The sequence below is a fragment of the Nicotiana tomentosiformis genome, chromosome 7 (genome assembly GCF_000390325.3).
Source record: "Nicotiana tomentosiformis chromosome 7, ASM39032v3, whole genome shotgun sequence".
In the NCBI taxonomy this organism is placed as follows: domain Eukaryota; kingdom Viridiplantae; phylum Streptophyta; class Magnoliopsida; order Solanales; family Solanaceae; genus Nicotiana; species Nicotiana tomentosiformis.
The window spans coordinates 2,157,061-2,175,066 of NC_090818.1; the positions used below are offsets into that span (position 1 = coordinate 2,157,061).

General features: G+C 38.1%; 1 protein-coding gene across 1 annotated transcript; it reads left to right on the forward strand.

Annotated features, from left to right (window-relative positions):
- Positions 1-2,174: 2,174 nt before the first annotated feature.
- On the forward strand, positions 2,175-6,855 carry LOC104105204 (glycerophosphocholine acyltransferase 1). The gene is made up of 8 exons (XM_009613460.4): positions 2,175-2,531; positions 2,673-2,762; positions 3,498-3,555; positions 3,674-3,774; positions 4,303-4,398; positions 4,486-4,579; positions 5,844-6,081; positions 6,269-6,855. The coding sequence occupies exons 1-8, from the start codon at positions 2,448-2,450 to the stop codon at positions 6,633-6,635; spliced, it is 1,128 nt and encodes a 375-aa protein (XP_009611755.1). The 5' UTR covers positions 2,175-2,447; the 3' UTR covers positions 6,636-6,855.
- The last annotated feature ends 11,151 nt before the right edge of the window (positions 6,856-18,006 follow it).

An 18,006-nucleotide genomic window follows, 5' to 3' on the forward strand; every position in this document is an offset into this window, starting at 1 on the left:
TATGCACCTTTCATGTCAAAAACTCCTCAAATATTTGCAGTCCGATTATCAGCAGAAATTTAGAGCATGAATAGTTAGCTTGCATAATTGCTTAGTTTTTAACCATTTATAGATAATGCATCTCGATTGTCATTTCCAAATGGGGTCGATTTGTTTTGTGGTTCTTTACAAATTTATTTTTAGTTTTATGACCTTATCCTTTTTTTTTTTTACACATGATAGATTAACTTTTACACGTAAGAGATCTGTCTTTTATACATAAGATACCTAAAATGATCATTTGCTTAAATTCAAAATTATAAAGGAGCATGATATAAAAAAAAAAAAAAAAAAACATGTCAATGAGTCATCTACCAATTTCTATATTGTCATTTTGCTGGCTAATGGGGCCACGACTACCTGTCCATAATTGACGTGTGACATTTTTAGTTCGAGACATGCTAGCTCGATGACTTATCCTTGAATGGACAATTTAATAATACACGAAATTTAATGGAGAAAAAGGAGGACAGTTTAATTATACACGAAATATCATACATCATCAAATGTTTTATATTCGAATATTAAGTCCGTTTCGATAATTATTAACCACTTAAGATATTGAACAAGTAACATGCTGGGCTAAAACAATTCGATAACCTTAACAAGTGTGATATTGTTCGCTTTAAATTAAGTTTGTGCGATTTTTTTCAAAAGGTCTCTTACAATTAAGAGATTTCTATATCTTATATGTAAGCTCCCAATCTTTTCAGCTATCAATGAGGACTTTGAAGGTGTTTGGATTGGCTTTTAAGCTGATCAAATAAGCTTTTAAGTTCTTTTTAGTATTTGACAAAGTCAAAAAGTGCTTAAAATAAGTTAAAAAATTACTTAAAACAAGCCAAAAGCAATAGGTTGGGCAACCCTAGCTTATTACTTTTTGGCTTAAAAGTTACTCCCTCTGTTCACTTTTACTTGGTACATTTTGACTTTTCACGCCCCTCGAGAAATAATAAATGAAGTGCATAATTTACCATGATACCCATATTAATTGATGCATATTTTATTGGATTTGAGAAAATGAATTGAAATGAGTAATAAATACTGTCGGTAAAACACAGATTTTTTTTTTTGTCTTCTCTTGATATGCATAAAGTGACAAGTAAAAATGAAAATCTATTTTTAGTATACCTGCCAAGTAAAAGTAAATGGAGGGAGTATTTCTCATACAAAGCCACTTTTTAAGCCAATTCAAACGGGCTCTTTTTTCGTATACCCAACAATCTTTTCCTCGAACAACGTTCCACATGGCCATTTCCACGATTCACAAATCAATTTCATAGATTCAATGTGTTTCACCCATATCGTTAGAGTATTTATGGCAATCAAAGCCTACAAACTAGTTTCTTTCTATGAGCGTGTCTCCAAACTCGTAAGGGTAAGCGAATCGAGCCTGCACCATCAATTTGCCATCGCCATAATCGTTTCACTGAACCTGGACTTTGACACCCATTGTTGAACTAAACGGTCCATAAATACTCTTAATATGATGTGATATTGTCCGCTTTGAACCGAACTCGTACGATTTTTTTCGAATAATCCCACACCATTAGGAGATTTTTACGCCTTACATGTAAGCTCGTGTAATCTTTTTAACAACCAAACGTTAGTCCTCAGGCGAGAGATTTAATGAAATGATATTTGCCTTTTGTTTTTGAGTTTGCAACTTTGAGATTCAATGTAAACATACTTATTTAAAACTGCTAAATTTGTTTTTGTTTTTTTATATTTTGAAATTAGGCAACTTTATCATTAGTTGAATTATTTTATTTAATATTGCTCTCGCCATCAAAAGATAATCTTGTTTTTATCCTCGACTCCTTATGGACATAAGCTTCAAGCATAAGATAAATTTAAATCATAGTTAAAACTTATAAATTTCTATTCTTTTTTCTTAAAGAATTTGGATATTAAGAATCCACTTGTTCGATATTAGAGCTCCAATAATGTCAAATACAAGATAATTTGCTAATGGGCAAGAATATAAACGAACTAAAAGTATAAATGATAACAAAATTGAATAATTTCAAATATTATAAGGATGAATTTCAGAATTTGGACATTTTCCCTATTTAATTTTTTTTTTTAAAAAAAAAGTAAAGAAAAGAAATACATGAAGATATCATGCCTTACGTGTGTACATGGGATTGTGTGCTCTGAAAAAAGTAAATCATCAACAAAATAAAGGGGCAAAGCATTCAATAAAATAAGCAGTTTTTGATAAAGAAGGCAATCCCAGATTGATTAACAACAGAAATGATCAATCCTCAAAGTTTATTTAATTCTCTGATTCAATAAAAGCATTCCTGAAATCGAGACAGAGATAACGCAGAGCGAATCCGTGTTTATATTGAACCGCGCGCACCACATCAAAGCACCCTTCATCACCTTTTAGATTTTGAACAAAAATGTCAAGCAACGAAGAATCAATGGATGATAGCAATGGACATTCATTTGGAAAGGTCAAACAACGTTTCAAAGATCGATCTCAGGTACGTATTTTATAGATTTTTGTGTTTTTGTGCGTGAATTTGTGTTTTTTCGTGGTGGGTTTTATTGCAGTTTACGTGTTTGAAGGAATTATTGAATGGGTTGGTACAGAAATTATCTGTGTTTGTTCTTTTTGTTTGTAGAAAACAAAGGAGAAAACGAAACAGATCTTGTCAAAACAAGCTGATAAGATCGCCAAACGAGCTGAGGAACATGAACGATTTATTAACAAGGTTAAAGTTCATATACACACGCAATTTACAATTACACGCATACATACTGCCTTTTCTGCTGTTTTATGTGAATTTTTCTCTGTTTTGAGTTAACACCATAAACCAAATCTTTGTCTACAATAATGTTTGATAAGCGAGAAATCCCGAGGACCCTCTGTAGATAATGGCCCCGACTTCTACCCTCCTGAATTTGAAACTTATGGATTTTAATTCCTAAGTTACTGGGTTCTAATCCATAACATATGGTTTGGGATTCTAATTCTTTTAAGTTAATGGGTTTTAAATTAATAATTTAGATATATTTAATGAATTTTTAAATAAATTCAAAGCTACTGGGATCGGCCGAACCTGTCACAGACACTCTAGCTCCGCCCTTGCTTCTCAATTGCTTCTGTCTGCAATAGACAGTGGCAGTGCTAGGTTGTTTACTAAGGGTTCAAAATATATAAGTAAACACATGAAGAATCCAAGGGGATTCAACATATAGTATATTTACATAAAAAATAAAAATTTGACCTAGAGTAATTATTCTGTGAAGGGGTGTCAGATGACTTCTCTTGGACAAGAGTAGCTCCGCCCTTAATAGCAGGGTTCGAACCCGTGACATGCCCCTAATCCACACGTCACAAGCTATGCTCTTACCACTAGATCAAAGCCTTGGAGACTAAATTTTTGTCTGCAGTATTACACATGTTTTCTTTAAAGTTGTATTAATTGGAGTCATGGTGTTTGCAGGTGACACATCTGATGGGTGTTCTTGGATTTGGGGCATTTTGCTTTATACTGGGTGCAAGTGAGTGAAATGTCTAGTCTTAGCTATTCGCTTTATATAATTGCTTCCTCTTGAATTTTAATTTAGTATCTTGTGTTAGCTTTCTTTTTGACTATGGAATGGCTGATTCAATGATTAGGGCCACAGGATATTCGATATGTTTACTGTTTGTTCTATGTCATTTTCGTTCCTCTGAGATGGATCTACTACAGATACAAGAAATGGCATTACTATCTTTTGGTAAGCCCAGCTTCACCTGTACAATTTGTGTTCTTTAACTTAATATTTCAAATGGCAGTTTCATAACTGGTAGGAGAAGGGCTATGCAAAGGATTTCACGTAGTTATAGTTTGCAGTATGGAATTCTGAGTTGTTGGCTGTTGTAATTGCATGCTCTTTAACTCTATTTGTTTATTTATTTATTTATTTATTTATTCTAATTTTACTAGAGCGTGTAAACTCAAGATCTTAAATGAAACTGGATTAAACATAATGATTATAGGAGAAAGGCAGACAACAATTATCTGATGGACCGGCATATTCATTTGGTGTTCCGGCATTATCAGTTTGTCAAAATAACATCTGTGAAACGTTTTATGATATTAATCCTTAATTTCAAGTCCTACTATTTCCGTTTCTACTCAAGCGAACCTCTCGGACAAGGAATTCAATCTTTAAAACATAGGAATAATGTTTCTGTTCCTTCCTGTGTCTAGTAATTCCTGGTTGTTAGACAAATGATTAGAATTCGGGCTTCTTGTTGTGCAGGACTTTTGCTATTATGCAAACACAATTTTTGTAGTTACGCTTCTGTTTTTCCCTACAAATGAGAAGCTATTCATGGTTTGTTTCTCGTTCGCAGAGGTAAACATCTTATATTTGAAAGGTCCTTAATACTAACTTTAAGATTTATCTACTCTTAAATTTTTATCCTCTTACATATAACTGCAGGGGCCTTTAGCATGGGCATTGATTGTTTGGCGCTGTAGCTTAGTTTTTAGTTCAGTTGATAAAATTGTCAGTGTCTTCATCCATCTTTTACCTGGTAAGTAGGACATTCTTCTGTTTTCCTAGTGCTGGCAATAGCAAGTTATTTGCGCTCAACCATAGAAACCAGTGAAGTGGGGTATGGACAAAAACAACTTCCATTCTAAAAATAAGAGAATGTCTTGTTTTGATTATGCATGCTTATATATACATTGAGGCCCTGCCATGTCTCCATATTTTAGTCATGGTCTCATTCTAAGGATCTGGATTTTGAGTTCAGTGTTACTTTATAACTTCTAGAAGTAGATTTCGTATTGGGTTGTCCATTTTCTATTTGATTACATAGCTTAGTGTTGACTATTTTTTGTTTCATTACCAAAGTATTTGCCTCGAGGTATAACTGCTTCCATAATTTAGTTGTGCAAAGGAAAAACAACATCATACCCAGTTAAATCCCACTAGTGGGGTCTGGGGAGAGTAGAGTGTACGCAGACCTTACCCCTACCCCGAAAAGGGTAGAGAGGCTGTTTCCGGGAGACTCTCGGCTCAACAGAAGAGACAATAAATTTAGTTGTGCAAAGGATTTTTCTTAAAAGGAAAATGAAATGGAAAAAAGGTGATGTGGGAAAATGATATTTACTAATATTCCCCTCTTGAAGAGTTTGTTCTGTTTGCGTCATGTTTTTCATTTGTGATAATTGTTGTTATGATCATGCCTTTTGCTAATGATATTTGGTTTTATCAATTTATCTTTCCCTTAAGTTTTTGTTAATTTGCATTGTACAGTATAGGTCAACACTAGGTCAATTGTTACAAAGGCACTTCTAGTTTTCTTTGGATGCCTGATGCCATGCTTTGAGGATGTTTAATCCCTCTGAAAGCTAATACTTCTAAGTCTGTCAGATTTAATTAATTATAATTGTCGGGTTGTTCTACTTCTGCTGCAGCAAAACGTGTCAAACACTCAGTAATTAATTGCCTTTTAGTGCTGCACTCTGTGAATCACTTACAAGTAAAGCTAATACTTCAAAGTCTGTCAGAGATTCTTAGTCGTAATTATCTAGTTGTCTACTTCTGCTGCAGCAAATCATGTAAAACACTCAATAATTAATCTCTTTTTAGTGCTGCATTGTGTGATTTACCGGAAGTAGTAAGCTTTCGGTTCAGATATCATAAGATGTTTATGTGACATTGTATTACATATTGACATCATTCTTACTTTGTCCAATGAATTAGAATGTGTACGTGTCTTCTCCCCAATTTATTTTTAAAGAACTCTTGGCTTGCTTAAATTAATTACCTCCAACTATTCTGATTTGCAGGGTTGGTTTTCTTCACAATTCGCTGGTGGGATCCTGAGTTTTTTGGAGCTATGCATCCTGAAGGGACTCCAGCACGAGCATCATGGCCTTACAAAGAAAACCAATCCTACCTTTGGACTTGGCTATTTTGGGTCCCATTAGCTGCATATTTTCTCTGGCAGGTTCTCTATTATCTCATAGTAGATGTCCTACGCCGACAGAGATTTCTGCGAGACCCTGAAGTTATGACATCTTACAGGTAGCCATTTCAGTGTCTAAGTTTTGCAGCCTATGATGAAGTCTTCTTTGGGTGTATGCACCTTTCTTTCTCCATCTGTCCCTTTTTGTGCTAGTCTATGAACGTCATCGTGGGTCATTGTGTTTAGTTTATTCCTGGCTGTTGTATTGTGGTTGGTGTTGATTCTATTATGTTCGTCAATTGGTAGGGAGCTCTCAAAAAAGGCAAAGAAAGCAAACAACATATGGTGGCGCGTCAGTGGTTTGCTTGGGGATCAGAATCGCTTGTTTATGTATATTCTGCTCCAGGCCATATTTACACTAGCAACTACAGCACTCACCGTGCCCATATTTTTGTCATATAAGTTGCATGTTGTATTCCAAGTACTCAAGGTTTCAGCATCTATATGGAATGGTGGAAACTTTATGTTAGATGTGATGCCCAGGCAAGTGATTCTCAAGGAGGAAAAGAAAAAATCAAAGATGCCAACTGTCCCCGACCAGAACGATCAGACTTCTTTGCAAGAGAGCGCAGCGGATACTAATAATGCTTCCGAAACAGTCCAGTCTGAATAATGGAACTATCTAATTTGGAGTGCCCCATCATCACACTTAGTTGTTAACATTTCTGCCTGCTTTACATACAAATGAATGAAAGGTTTAAGTTCTGTGAACTCCAAGTTGTAGATTTGGTGAAAGGAAAAAATGAACTATCTTCATTCCGTTGTGAATTAAATCTGAATAGTTGTTTGTTCTTTGGTATACTTGGTGAAGGAAAGATTAGCTTAGTTGTGAACTTTTTGTGATTTTTCAATTGAATGATTACACGAGACAGACGATCTCGCAATCTGAAGGGGAGCTTTGGAGCACGGGTTCGAGCAATGAATTTAGCCTTTGATGCTTGCATCAAGGTATGTTGCCTATATTACACCACTTGGGGTGCGATCCTTCTTCCGACCTTGCGTGAATACGGGACGCCTTGTGCACGGGCTGCCCTTAGACGGTATCACAGTTTGTGTACCTAGGTGGCCTTTCCCTCCTGAGCTTAAAGGCTTTTCCTTTTGGTTTTCTCATTTCGCGTGGGCAAAGGTGAGTTAAGGTTCTTCTTTCTGCCACTCCATATCAAGATTTACTTATATAACACTTCCTTTTTATTTATTTATTGTAGAAACCGAAAGTAATTGAGTTCAAATCTCATAAAATTCTTCTTCATGAGGGAAAATATTAACTATGACAAACTGTACTTTATTTGATGCTTCGTATTAAACTAAGACTAGTTGCTTCTTTTCCGAAGACTTGAATATATCCATACCAACTTTTCTTTTTAGAAATACTTCCTTTCTTTATTGAAAGAAAACTATAAAATAATTGAGTTCAACTGGAGCCACATAGAGTTCGTTAATTTTATTGATCTGCCCAAATGTATTGTTAAGAAACTAGGTATTTTGGAAGTCTTGTTTTTATGTTTCGATTGGCTCCCGATCGCCTAAAATTTTGCGGGCCCATCATAAACGATCTAATGAACAATAGTCATAAGTTTGTCATGATCTTTTATCGTTTTTTTGGCGTTTTAGGGCCATAAAACAAAAAATCAGGATGATGTCCAAATTTTTGTATGCTATAATCCACGCCATGCATGAATTCAGGGTATGGGCCCCGAATCACCTAAAATTTTTCGGGGCCATCAGAAACGACCTAATGAACAATAGTCATGGGTTTGCCGTGACCGTTCCTCGTTTTTGGCGTTTTAGGGCCATAAAACAAGAATTCAGGACGATATTTTCGTGTGCTATAGTTCACGTCATCTGCATGAATTCGGGCAACCGGCCTCGAATCGCCTAAACTATTGCGGACCCATAAAAAATGACCTAATGAACAATACTCATGGGTTTGCCATGATCGTTCCTTATTTTTTGGCGTTTTAGGGCCATAAAACACGTAATTTAGGATGATTTGCAATTTTTCGTGTGCTCCATTTGCATGAATTCGGGCGGACTGACTCTGAATCGCCTAAAATTTTACGGACCCATCAGAAATGACCTAATGAGCAATAGTCATGGATTCGCCATGACAGTTTCTCGTTTTTTGGCGTTTTAGGGCCATAAAAAAGGAATTCAAGACGATTTTTAAATTTTCGTGTGCTATAGTTCACGCCATCTGCATGAATTCGGGCGACCGGCCCCAAATCGCTTAAAATTTTGTGGGCCCATCAGAAACGACCTAATAGTCATGGGTTCTCCATGACCGTTCCTCATTTTTTGGCATTTTAGGGCCATAAAACAGGAATTGAAGATGATTTCCAAATTTTCGTGTGCTATAGTCCACGCCATCTGCATGAGTTTGGGCGACTGGCCCCGAATCACCTAAAATTTATGGCCAATCAGAAACGATCTAATGAACAATAATCATGGGTTCACCATGACCATTTCTCGTTTTTTTTTTTTGGCGTTTTGGGGCCATAAAATAGGAATTCAGGACGATTTATAATTTTTTGCTTGCTATAGTCCACGCTACCTGCATTAATTCGGGCGATGATCCATGTCCAATCCGCATTCAATAGTAAGTGAAAACGGTCGTTGGAAGAATAGTACACAACAAGAGTCGGGGTCGATTTCCACAGTGAGTTACTAGGGGTGTTAGGAGTATACACTTGACGAAAGCGAAAGGAATAGCTAAATTGCACTTCCACAACAGGTTTTGATTTCTAATTCTAATTTTACTCTAGCAATTATAAGCTAAGAAAAGAAACTAGAAGCAAATCAGTGTTTTTAGTGTTTTTTCAAATAGTTTAAAGGCCTAGGGCTGTGACCATAACCTAGGTGTTTGCCTAATGGAATAAAGACGTTAGTGCTTTTTTTATTGATTGGGGTGTATTATAGCTCTCAACTCTACATTACCCACTCAATACCTCTCGGCCAGAGAGTGATTTTGCCCAATTTGGCTTTCTCAAGTTCCAAATGGGTATCAACCAAAATAGTTGGTAAGAGCTCAAGTCGGGTTATTACTATCTCTAAGTTGAACCCTTTAATTGGGTTAATCAATCTCTCAATTGACCCAATTCCTTGTTAGCTAAGTTATCCTAGACTAGGCCCCTCTTTCTCAAGTAGAGACTAAGTCAAATAGGCATGAGTCAATGTTTGCAACAATTAATTTTAAAATTGAAGCATGAACTAAGCTAAATAATTAACACTCAATCATAAAGAAGCAATAAATTAGATACCCACAAGGTTTACACACTAGGGTTGGGTCACAATCCTAGTAAAAGTATAGCTACCCATAATGGGGTTTGAATAAAATAAAGAAGAAAAGCCAATTAAACTCATAATGGAAGATTAAAATGATAAAATTTAATGTAAATATACCAAAATAATGTAAAACTTCCTAAAGTAGTAAAGAAAAGCAGCTACAGTAACTTCAGATGTTCAAACTTGACCTAATTTTGTGAAAAACGTCTATTTATACGGGGCTAAAAATCTCAGACAAAAATGCTCCTCGGGAGGTTCTGCGGCCGTACAATTTCATGTGCGGTCTGCAGATTACTTCGGCTGGCAGGAACTGGAGTTCTGCAGCCGCACATTTTTGGACTGCGGCCGCGAAGCAATCTTCTGCGGCCGCACAATTATTGTGCAGTCCGCAATTCTCAAAGGCTCCTGGATTTGATCTTTTTGCATACTCTCTAATCTTTGACTCTTAGCCCAGTTCTGCGTCGCACATTGATGAAAGGTCTGGTAAATTTTTCTTCTTGTTTTGCGGCCGCAGATGGAATTCTGCGGTCCGCAATTTCTTTTGCAGCCGTAAAATTCCTTCTACGGATCGCACATTTGTGCTTCTGCGCCCTTTATTGTATTATGCTTCAGGACACTCCTTTTTTAGTCGGATTTCATCTCGAGAGACCAAATTTTCAGTATTCCTATAATTTTGCATAATTTTCATTAGTTCCGGGAACACAATTCAATACTTTCGGACTAAAACAAAAACTAAAAGGTGTTAATAAGCAGTCAAAATCCCCACTTATCAGGCGACTGACTGCGAATTACCTAAAATAATTTGCGGGCCCATCAGAAACGATCTAATGAACAATAGTCATGGGTTCGCCATGATCGTTCCTTATTTTTTGGCATTTTAGGTCCATTAAACATGAATTCACGACAAATTCCAAATTTCTGTGTGCTATCCACGCCATCTACATGAATTCGGGCGACCGGCCCGAATGGCCTAAAATTTTGTAGACCCAACAGAAATAACCTAATGAAAAATATTCATCATTTTGCCATGATCGTTCATCATTTTTAGGTATTTTAGGGCCATAAAATAGGAATTCAGGAAGATTTGTAATTTTTCGTATGCTATAGTCTATTCACCTGCATGAATTCGGAAGACCGACCCCGAATCGCCTAAAATTTTGCGAGCCCATCAGAAACGACCTAATGAAAAATAATCATGGGTTCGCCATGACCGTTCCTCGTTTTTTGGCATTTTTTTGTGTGCTATAGTCCACGCAATCTGCATGAATTCGGGCGACCGGCTCTAAATCGTCTAAAATTTTACGGGCCCATCAGAAATGACCTAATGAAGAATAATTATGGGTTTTCCATGCCCATTCCTCATTTTTGGTGTTTTAGGGCCATAAAATAGGAATTCAAAATGATTTTCAAATTTTTGTATACTATAGTCCACGCCATCAACATGAATTCGAGCAACCGACCCCGAATCGCATAAAATTTTGCAAGCCCATAAAAACGATCCAATGAACAAAAGTCATGGGTTCTCCATGATCGTTCCTTGATTTTTGATATTTTAGGGCAATAAAATAGAAATTCAAGACGATTTCCATTTTTCTCTGTGCTATAGTCCACGCCATCTGCATGAATTCGGGCGACCGACTCCGAATGGCCTAAAATATTTTGGACCCATCAGAAATGACCTAATGAAAATTAATCATGGGTTCGCCATGGCCGTTCCTCGTTTGTTGGAATTTTAAAGTCATAAAAAATGAATTGAGGACGATTCTACATGAATTCGAGCGACCGACTCTAAATCGCCTAAAATTTTGCTGGCCCATCAGAAATAACCTAATGACAATAGTTATGGGTTCGCCATGAACGTTCCTCATTTTTAGCATTTTAGGGCCATAATACAGGAATTCACGACGATTTTCAAATCTTCGTGTGCTATAGTCCACGTCATCTGCATGAATTCGAGCTACCAGTTTTGAATCGTCTAAAAGTTTGCGAGCCTATCAGAATCGACCTAATGAATAATAGTCATGGGTTTGCCATGACCGTTTCCCATTTTTGGCGTTTTAGGGCCATAAAATAGGAATTCAAAATGATTTTTAAATTTTCGTGTGCTATAGTCCACGCCATCTACATGAATTCGGTAAGGTTGTTTCGGATAGGCCCACAAAATTTTAGGTAATTCGGGAAAATGGAGAAGTTGTATCCAGAAAAATTTGCTAGAATTAAAGACTTTAAAATTTTGCTTCTTGTATATTATGCTGGAGGTCTATCATTTAAAAGGATATTATTTAGTATTTTATTCTGGAAGTGTATAATCCAGTTTTTTATGGATTTGAAGCGATTTGTTGATTGAAATAAAGATTAATGGATTGGAGTTTCTATTTTTTATGGTGTGTTTTTATGTATAATAAGTTGGATTTCATAATTTTTGTTGATGCTATTCTAGTGTATTAGCTGGAGTTCTTATTTTGTTTGGTTCCTATATATTATACTGGAACTACTACTTATGAAGCTATATAAGCCAGTATATTATAATGGAGAAATGTAAAACAACGGAGAAGTTTTATCCAGAACAATTTGCTGGAATTAAAGACTTTAAAATTTTGCTTCCTGTATATTATGTTGGAGGATATTATTCAGTATTTTATCCTGGATGTGTATGATCCAGTTTTTTATGGATTTGAAGTGATTTATTGATTGAAATAAAGATTAATGGATTGGAGTTTATATTTTTTATAGCGTGTTTTTATGTATAATAAGTTGGATTTCATAATTTTTGTTGATGCTATTCTATTATAATTAGCTGAAGTTCTTATTTTATTTGGATCATGTATATTATGCTGAATATGCTACTTATGAAGCGATATAAGCCAGTATATTATAATGCAAAAGTGTAAAGCAATGGAGAAGTTGTATCCAGAACAATTTGCTGGAATTTAAGACTTTAAAATTTTATTTTCTGTCACGACCCAAAATCCAACTAGTCGTGATGGAACCTAACCCAACCAGTTAGGTAAGCCAGTTAACCACTAACCAATTCCAATAACAATTTATAAAGCAATTAAGTAAAGAAATATCTGAATCTGTTACATTCCTCAAGAACTGGTAGTATAAATCATGAGTTTCAAAGAATAGAGTTTACAAAGCGGAAATGAAATAAATACATCGTCTGTTTGAAAAGTACATAAATAGAGTTTTATAAATCTAAGGCCACCATGAACAAGGGGCAGCTATAACCGGGACGCAGGTACATCTTTGTAATGACCCGGCCGTTCGTTTTGAAAGTAATAGCCCCGATCCCCTGTTTACTGTTTTCCCCGTACCTTTTTCTGCTTATGTGACTTGCCGGGAGGTCTTGTTTTTGGTTTCGGAGTGTCTTGGGACACTTAGTCCCTAAAACGGAAGCTTAAGTCTTAGGATTTTGACCGTAGTCGGAACTGTATGAAGATGAATCTGGAATGGAGTTCCGTCAGTTCCGTTAGCTCCGTTGGGTAATTTTGGACTTAGGGGTGTGTCCGGATTATGTTTTGGAGGTCTGTAGCTCATTTAGGCTTGAAATGGCGAAAGTCGAATTTTTGAAAATTTTGACCAGTAGTGGACTATTTGATATTGGGGTCGAAATCCAATTTCGAAAGTTGGAGTAAGTCCGTAATGTTGAATATGACTTGTGTACAAAATTTGGGGTCAATCGGACATGGTTTAACAGGTTTCGACACCGGTTGTAGAAATTTGAAGTTTCAAGTTCATTAAGTTTGAATTGGAGGGTGATTCATATTTTTAGTATTGTTTGATGTAATTTGAGGGCTCGACTAAGTCCGTACGGTGATTTAGGACTAGTGGGTATGTTTGGTTGAGGTCCCGAGGGCCTCGGGTTGATTTCGGATGGTTAACAGATCAAATTTGGTTTTGGAAGAATAGTTGAAGCTACTGCACCTGGTGTAATCGCACTTGCGCAACATTGACCGCAGCTGCGAGCCCGCAGAAGCGAGCCAATGGACGGAGGTGCAGTTAGGAAGGAAGAGGCCAGAGGTCATAGGTGCAGAGGTAGAACCGCATCTGCGCATCCGCAGATGCGGAAGATGGAGCGCAGAAGTGGAAGGGGTCAGGGCGTGAGGGATCACAGAAGCGGAAGAATTCCGGAGGAGCGGGCACACAGGTGTGGCTCATTGCTCACAGATGCGGACCCAGTCCCTTTAAGTCATTTCCGCACTTGCGATGGAAATTCTGTAGGTGCGGCATCGCAGGTGCGACTATGGGCCGCAAGTACGAGATTTCTGGACAGAACACTTAAATGCAAGGGTTCGCGATTTTTGCTCATTTTTAACATTCTGAGCTCGGGTTTGACGATTTCTTGAGAGCATTTTTGAGGGATTTCTTGAGGTAAGTCTCTTGTGCTTATTTTTGATCAATAATCTTGCTTTCCCATTTATTTTTCCACCTAGTTAGTGTGTATTTAAGGTGGAATTTGGGAGTTGAGACTAGGGATTGTAAGAGTTTGATTTGAGGATTTGAAGGACCATTTGGTATCGGATTTTAGTAAATTTGATATGGTTAGACTCGTGAGTGAATGAGTGTTCATATTTTGTGACTTTTACCCGATTCCGAGATGTGGGCCCAAGTCGACTTTTAGGGTGAATTTCGGAATTTTTGTTAAAGTATTGATTTCATTAATTAGATGAGCCTATTATAGTTGTATTTATGATATGCAATTGTATTTGGCTAGATTTGGGCCATTCGGAGTCGGATAATCGAGGAAAGGGCATTCTTACGGATTGATTGAGCTTGGTTCGAGGTAAGTGGCTTGCCTAACCTTATTTGGGGGAAATCCTCTTAGGATTTGGTAATGTTATGATATGTGAGCGCCGTGTACGTGAGGTGACGAGTACGTACACAGGATATTTGTTGTAAAACCCCATTTATTTTACTAACTAGTATTCTGGTTTTCCTTTAAATTGAGTTATACCGTTTAGATGAGTATTAGCCTATTTTTTATTCTTAATTGAGCTATTCCAATATGTGTAGCTATCATGTTTAGTCTAATATCGCATGTCTACGTGCTTTAATTGCTTATTTGAACTCTGTGGAGCATGCCTAGTTGATTTTTCTGCCTTTCCTTGTTCTTTATCAGTATAACTATAGAAATCTTGTTGTTAACTGTTGTATTACCGGTTTGAGCTGTGTGTTTACTTTTGAGACTACGAGGCGGTTCCTCGGGAGTTCTCCCTGCATATTTACTTTTGAGACTACGAGGCAGTTCCTCGGGAGTTCTCCCTGCATATTTACTTTTGAGACTATGAGGCGGTTCCTCGGGAGTTCTCCTTGCACATTTATTTTTTGAGACTACGAGGCGGTACCTCGGGAGTTCTCCCTGTACATTTACTTTTGAGACTATGAGGCGGTTCCTCGGGAGATCTCCCTGCACATTTACTTTTGGGACTACGAGACGGTATCTCGGGAGCGCCCCTGTTGTTATCACATTGTTCTTGTGTTGTGATTTCTCTATGAATTCTTGCTGTTAAATTCTCAATTTTACTTCATTTTATTATATCATCTGTCTTGTTATTATATCCCAGTAAGTCCCGGATCTGACCTTGTCACTACTCTGCCGGGGTTAGACCCGACACTTACTGGGTACCGTTGTGGTGTACTCATGCTACTCTTTTGCACATGTTTTGTGTGCAGATTCAGGTACTTCTTATCAGCTCAGCTATTAGCTGATAGTGCTTGCTACTGTACGGAGACTTCACGGTACATCTTCCATGTCCGCAGACCTCGGAGTCCCCCTCTATTTTATCCTATGTCATTTACCTTCCGTACTTCTTTTGTTAGACTCTGGTGTATAAAGATACTAGTTTCCTTCTGTAGCTTGTGACTTATGATGTTTCGGATTTTGGGAAGACTGTGTATTTATAGAGTACTGGTTATCATACATGACGAGCAACATTATTACTAGTTATCCAGTTATCCACTACTGTTAGTTGCCAAATTTTCCTTTCGTTTGTTATTTTCCGCAATTTGTTAGGCTTACCTAGTCGTAGAGACTAGGTGCCGTCACGACGTTATACAGAGGGAGTTTGGGACGTGACAATCTTCAAATCTAGCTCCCATCGAACACAGCAACATCACCAGCCAATATCTACACACAAGGTGCAGAAGTGTAGTATGAGTACAACCGATCCCATGTACTCAATAAGTAACAAACCTAACCTTAAGTTGAAAGTAGTGACGAGCTAACAAAAAGGTCGGGTCTAACACCAATATTTCACAACAGTTCATAACAGCATAGTACAAGTAACAAAAGAAGTATCTCAAAATTAAAATCTCAGTCCGTTCACAGTTCCATAAAAATAGGCATTTCTTTTCAAGTACCTCAGTGAAAATCCACATCTTTTACCGAAAAATCCAAAATACGAGTAAGTTTGAAAACTGTGATTTTTCCCAAAATTTCTTTCAACAAATAGTAAGATGTCTCATTTTTAGATAGCATGAGGAAAGTACTTCTCTATGCCAACATGTCAAGATACAGGTAAAATCATACGAGAGGTGTAGGCCGGTCGGTGCAGCACCCCTTACCTGGAAGCAGTTCTCCGGTCTATTCCTGGAGAAGTTCGTGCCTCAGTCCCGTAGAGAGGAGCTACGCAGGTAGTTCGAGCAGCTTCGTCAGGGCGATATGTTCGTGACACAGTATGAGATGAGATTTTCAAAATTGGCCCGTCATGCTATCTGGTTGATTCCTACAGACAGGGAAAGGATCAGGAGGTTCATAGATGGCCTCACTTTTCAGCTGCAATTACTCATGACAAGAGAGAGAGTGTCTGGTGATACTTTTGATGAGGTTGTTGACATTGCTCGTTAGATTGAGATGGTTCATAGCCAGGAGCGGGTTGAGAGGGAGGCTAAGAGGCCCCTTAGTTCCGGTGATTTCAGCGATGTTCCTTCAGGGGGTCAGTTTTACCACGGTAGGGGTCGTTCTTACAGACACGCTCAGCGGGTCGTCCAGCTCATCGTGGTGCATCAGCTAGCCACGGTTTTTACAGTGCTCACTCATGCCAGTCTTCATTCAGTGCACTACCAGCGCATAGTTCTCATCATGCCTCGTCTGCTCAGGATTCTACAGGTAATTCTTTGGGTTATCAGGAGCAGCAGTTACGTCAGAGGAGGGGCTGTTTCGAGTGCGGATAATTGGGTCATTTCAAGAGAGATTGTCCTAGGCTATTGAGTGGGGCTCCACAACAGAGTTCTCGACCAACGGCACCAACACCGGCAGTTACTCCACCCGCCCAGCCAGCTCGGGGTGGGGGTCAGGCAGCTAGGGGTCGCCCGAGAGGGGGAGGCCGGTCAGGTGGTGGGGAGGCTCGATTCTATGCTTTTCCTGCCAGGCCAGATATTGTTGCCTCAGACGCAGTAATCACAGGTATTGTTTCAGTGTGCCACAAGGAGGCTTCTATATTATTTGATCCTAGTTCCACTTATTCATATGTATCATCGTATTTTGCTCATTATCTGGATATGCCCTGTGAATTCTCAGTTTCACCTGTTTGTGTATCTACACCGGTGGGCGATATTATTACTGTGGAGCGTGTGCATCGGTCATGTGTGGTAACTATTGGGGAACTAGAGACTAGAGTTGATCTCTTATTACTCGGTATGGTTGATTTCGATGTAATCCTGAGTATGGATTGGCTGTCTCCATGTCATGCTATTCTGCACTGTCACGCAAAAATCATGACGTTGACGATGCTGGGGTTGCCTTTCTATTTAAACAAATGTTGTAGACTCTGATGATCGATATATACCTCACACTGGACACCGTATAAGTAATGCCGCCAAATTTTCAAGGCATGAACAATAGCTGCTAACTCATGATCGTAGACTGGATAATTCTTCTCATGTACCTTTAACTGTCTAGATGCATAGGCAATCACCCTACCGTCTTGCATCAACACTGCGTTGAGACCAATATGCTACGCGTCACAATACACAATATAAGACTCTGAACCTGTAGGCAACACCAATACTAGAGCTGTAGTCAAAGCTGTCTTGAGCCTATGAAAGCTCTCTTCACATTCATCCGACCATCTGAACGGAGCACCTTTCTGGGTCAATTTAGTCATAGGCAATGCAATAGATGAGAAACCCTCCACGAAACGACGATAATAACTGGCCAAGCCGAGAAAACTCCGAATCTCAGTAACTGAGGATGGTCTGGGCCAATTTTGAATGGCCTCTATTTTCTTCGGATCCACCTTAATTCCTTCACTGGATACTATATGTCCCAAGAATGCCACCGACCTAAGCTAGAACTCTCACTAAGAGAATTTGGCATAAAGTTTCTGCTCTCTCACCCTCTGTAATACAATACCCAAGTGTTATGCATGCTCTTCCTGGATACGTGAGTACACCAGAATATCATCAATAAATACCACTATAAATAAATCAAGATATGGCTGGAATACACTATTCATCAAATGCATAAATGCTGCTGGGGCATTGGTTAGTCCGAAAGACATCACAAGAAATTCATAGTGGCCATATCGAGTTTGAATGTCGTCTTTAGAATATCCGAATCCCGAATTTTCAACTGGTGATACCCTGATCTCATATCAATTTTGGAAAACACCCTTGCTCCTTGAAGCTGGTTAAATAAGTCATTAATACGCGACAATGGATATTTATTCTTGATTGTAACTTTGTTCAACTGCCTATAT

Coding starts and splice junctions, on each gene's coding strand:
- LOC104105204 (XM_009613460.4), top strand. CDS start 2,448: ATGTCAAGCAACGAAGAATCAATGGATGATAGCAATGGACATTCATTT. Junction 3,556..3,673: donor TTGCTTTATACTGGGTGCAA/GTGAGTGAAATG, acceptor TTCAATGATTAG/GGCCACAGGATATTCGATAT. Junction 6,082..6,268: donor GAAGTTATGACATCTTACAG/GTAGCCATTTCA, acceptor GTCAATTGGTAG/GGAGCTCTCAAAAAAGGCAA.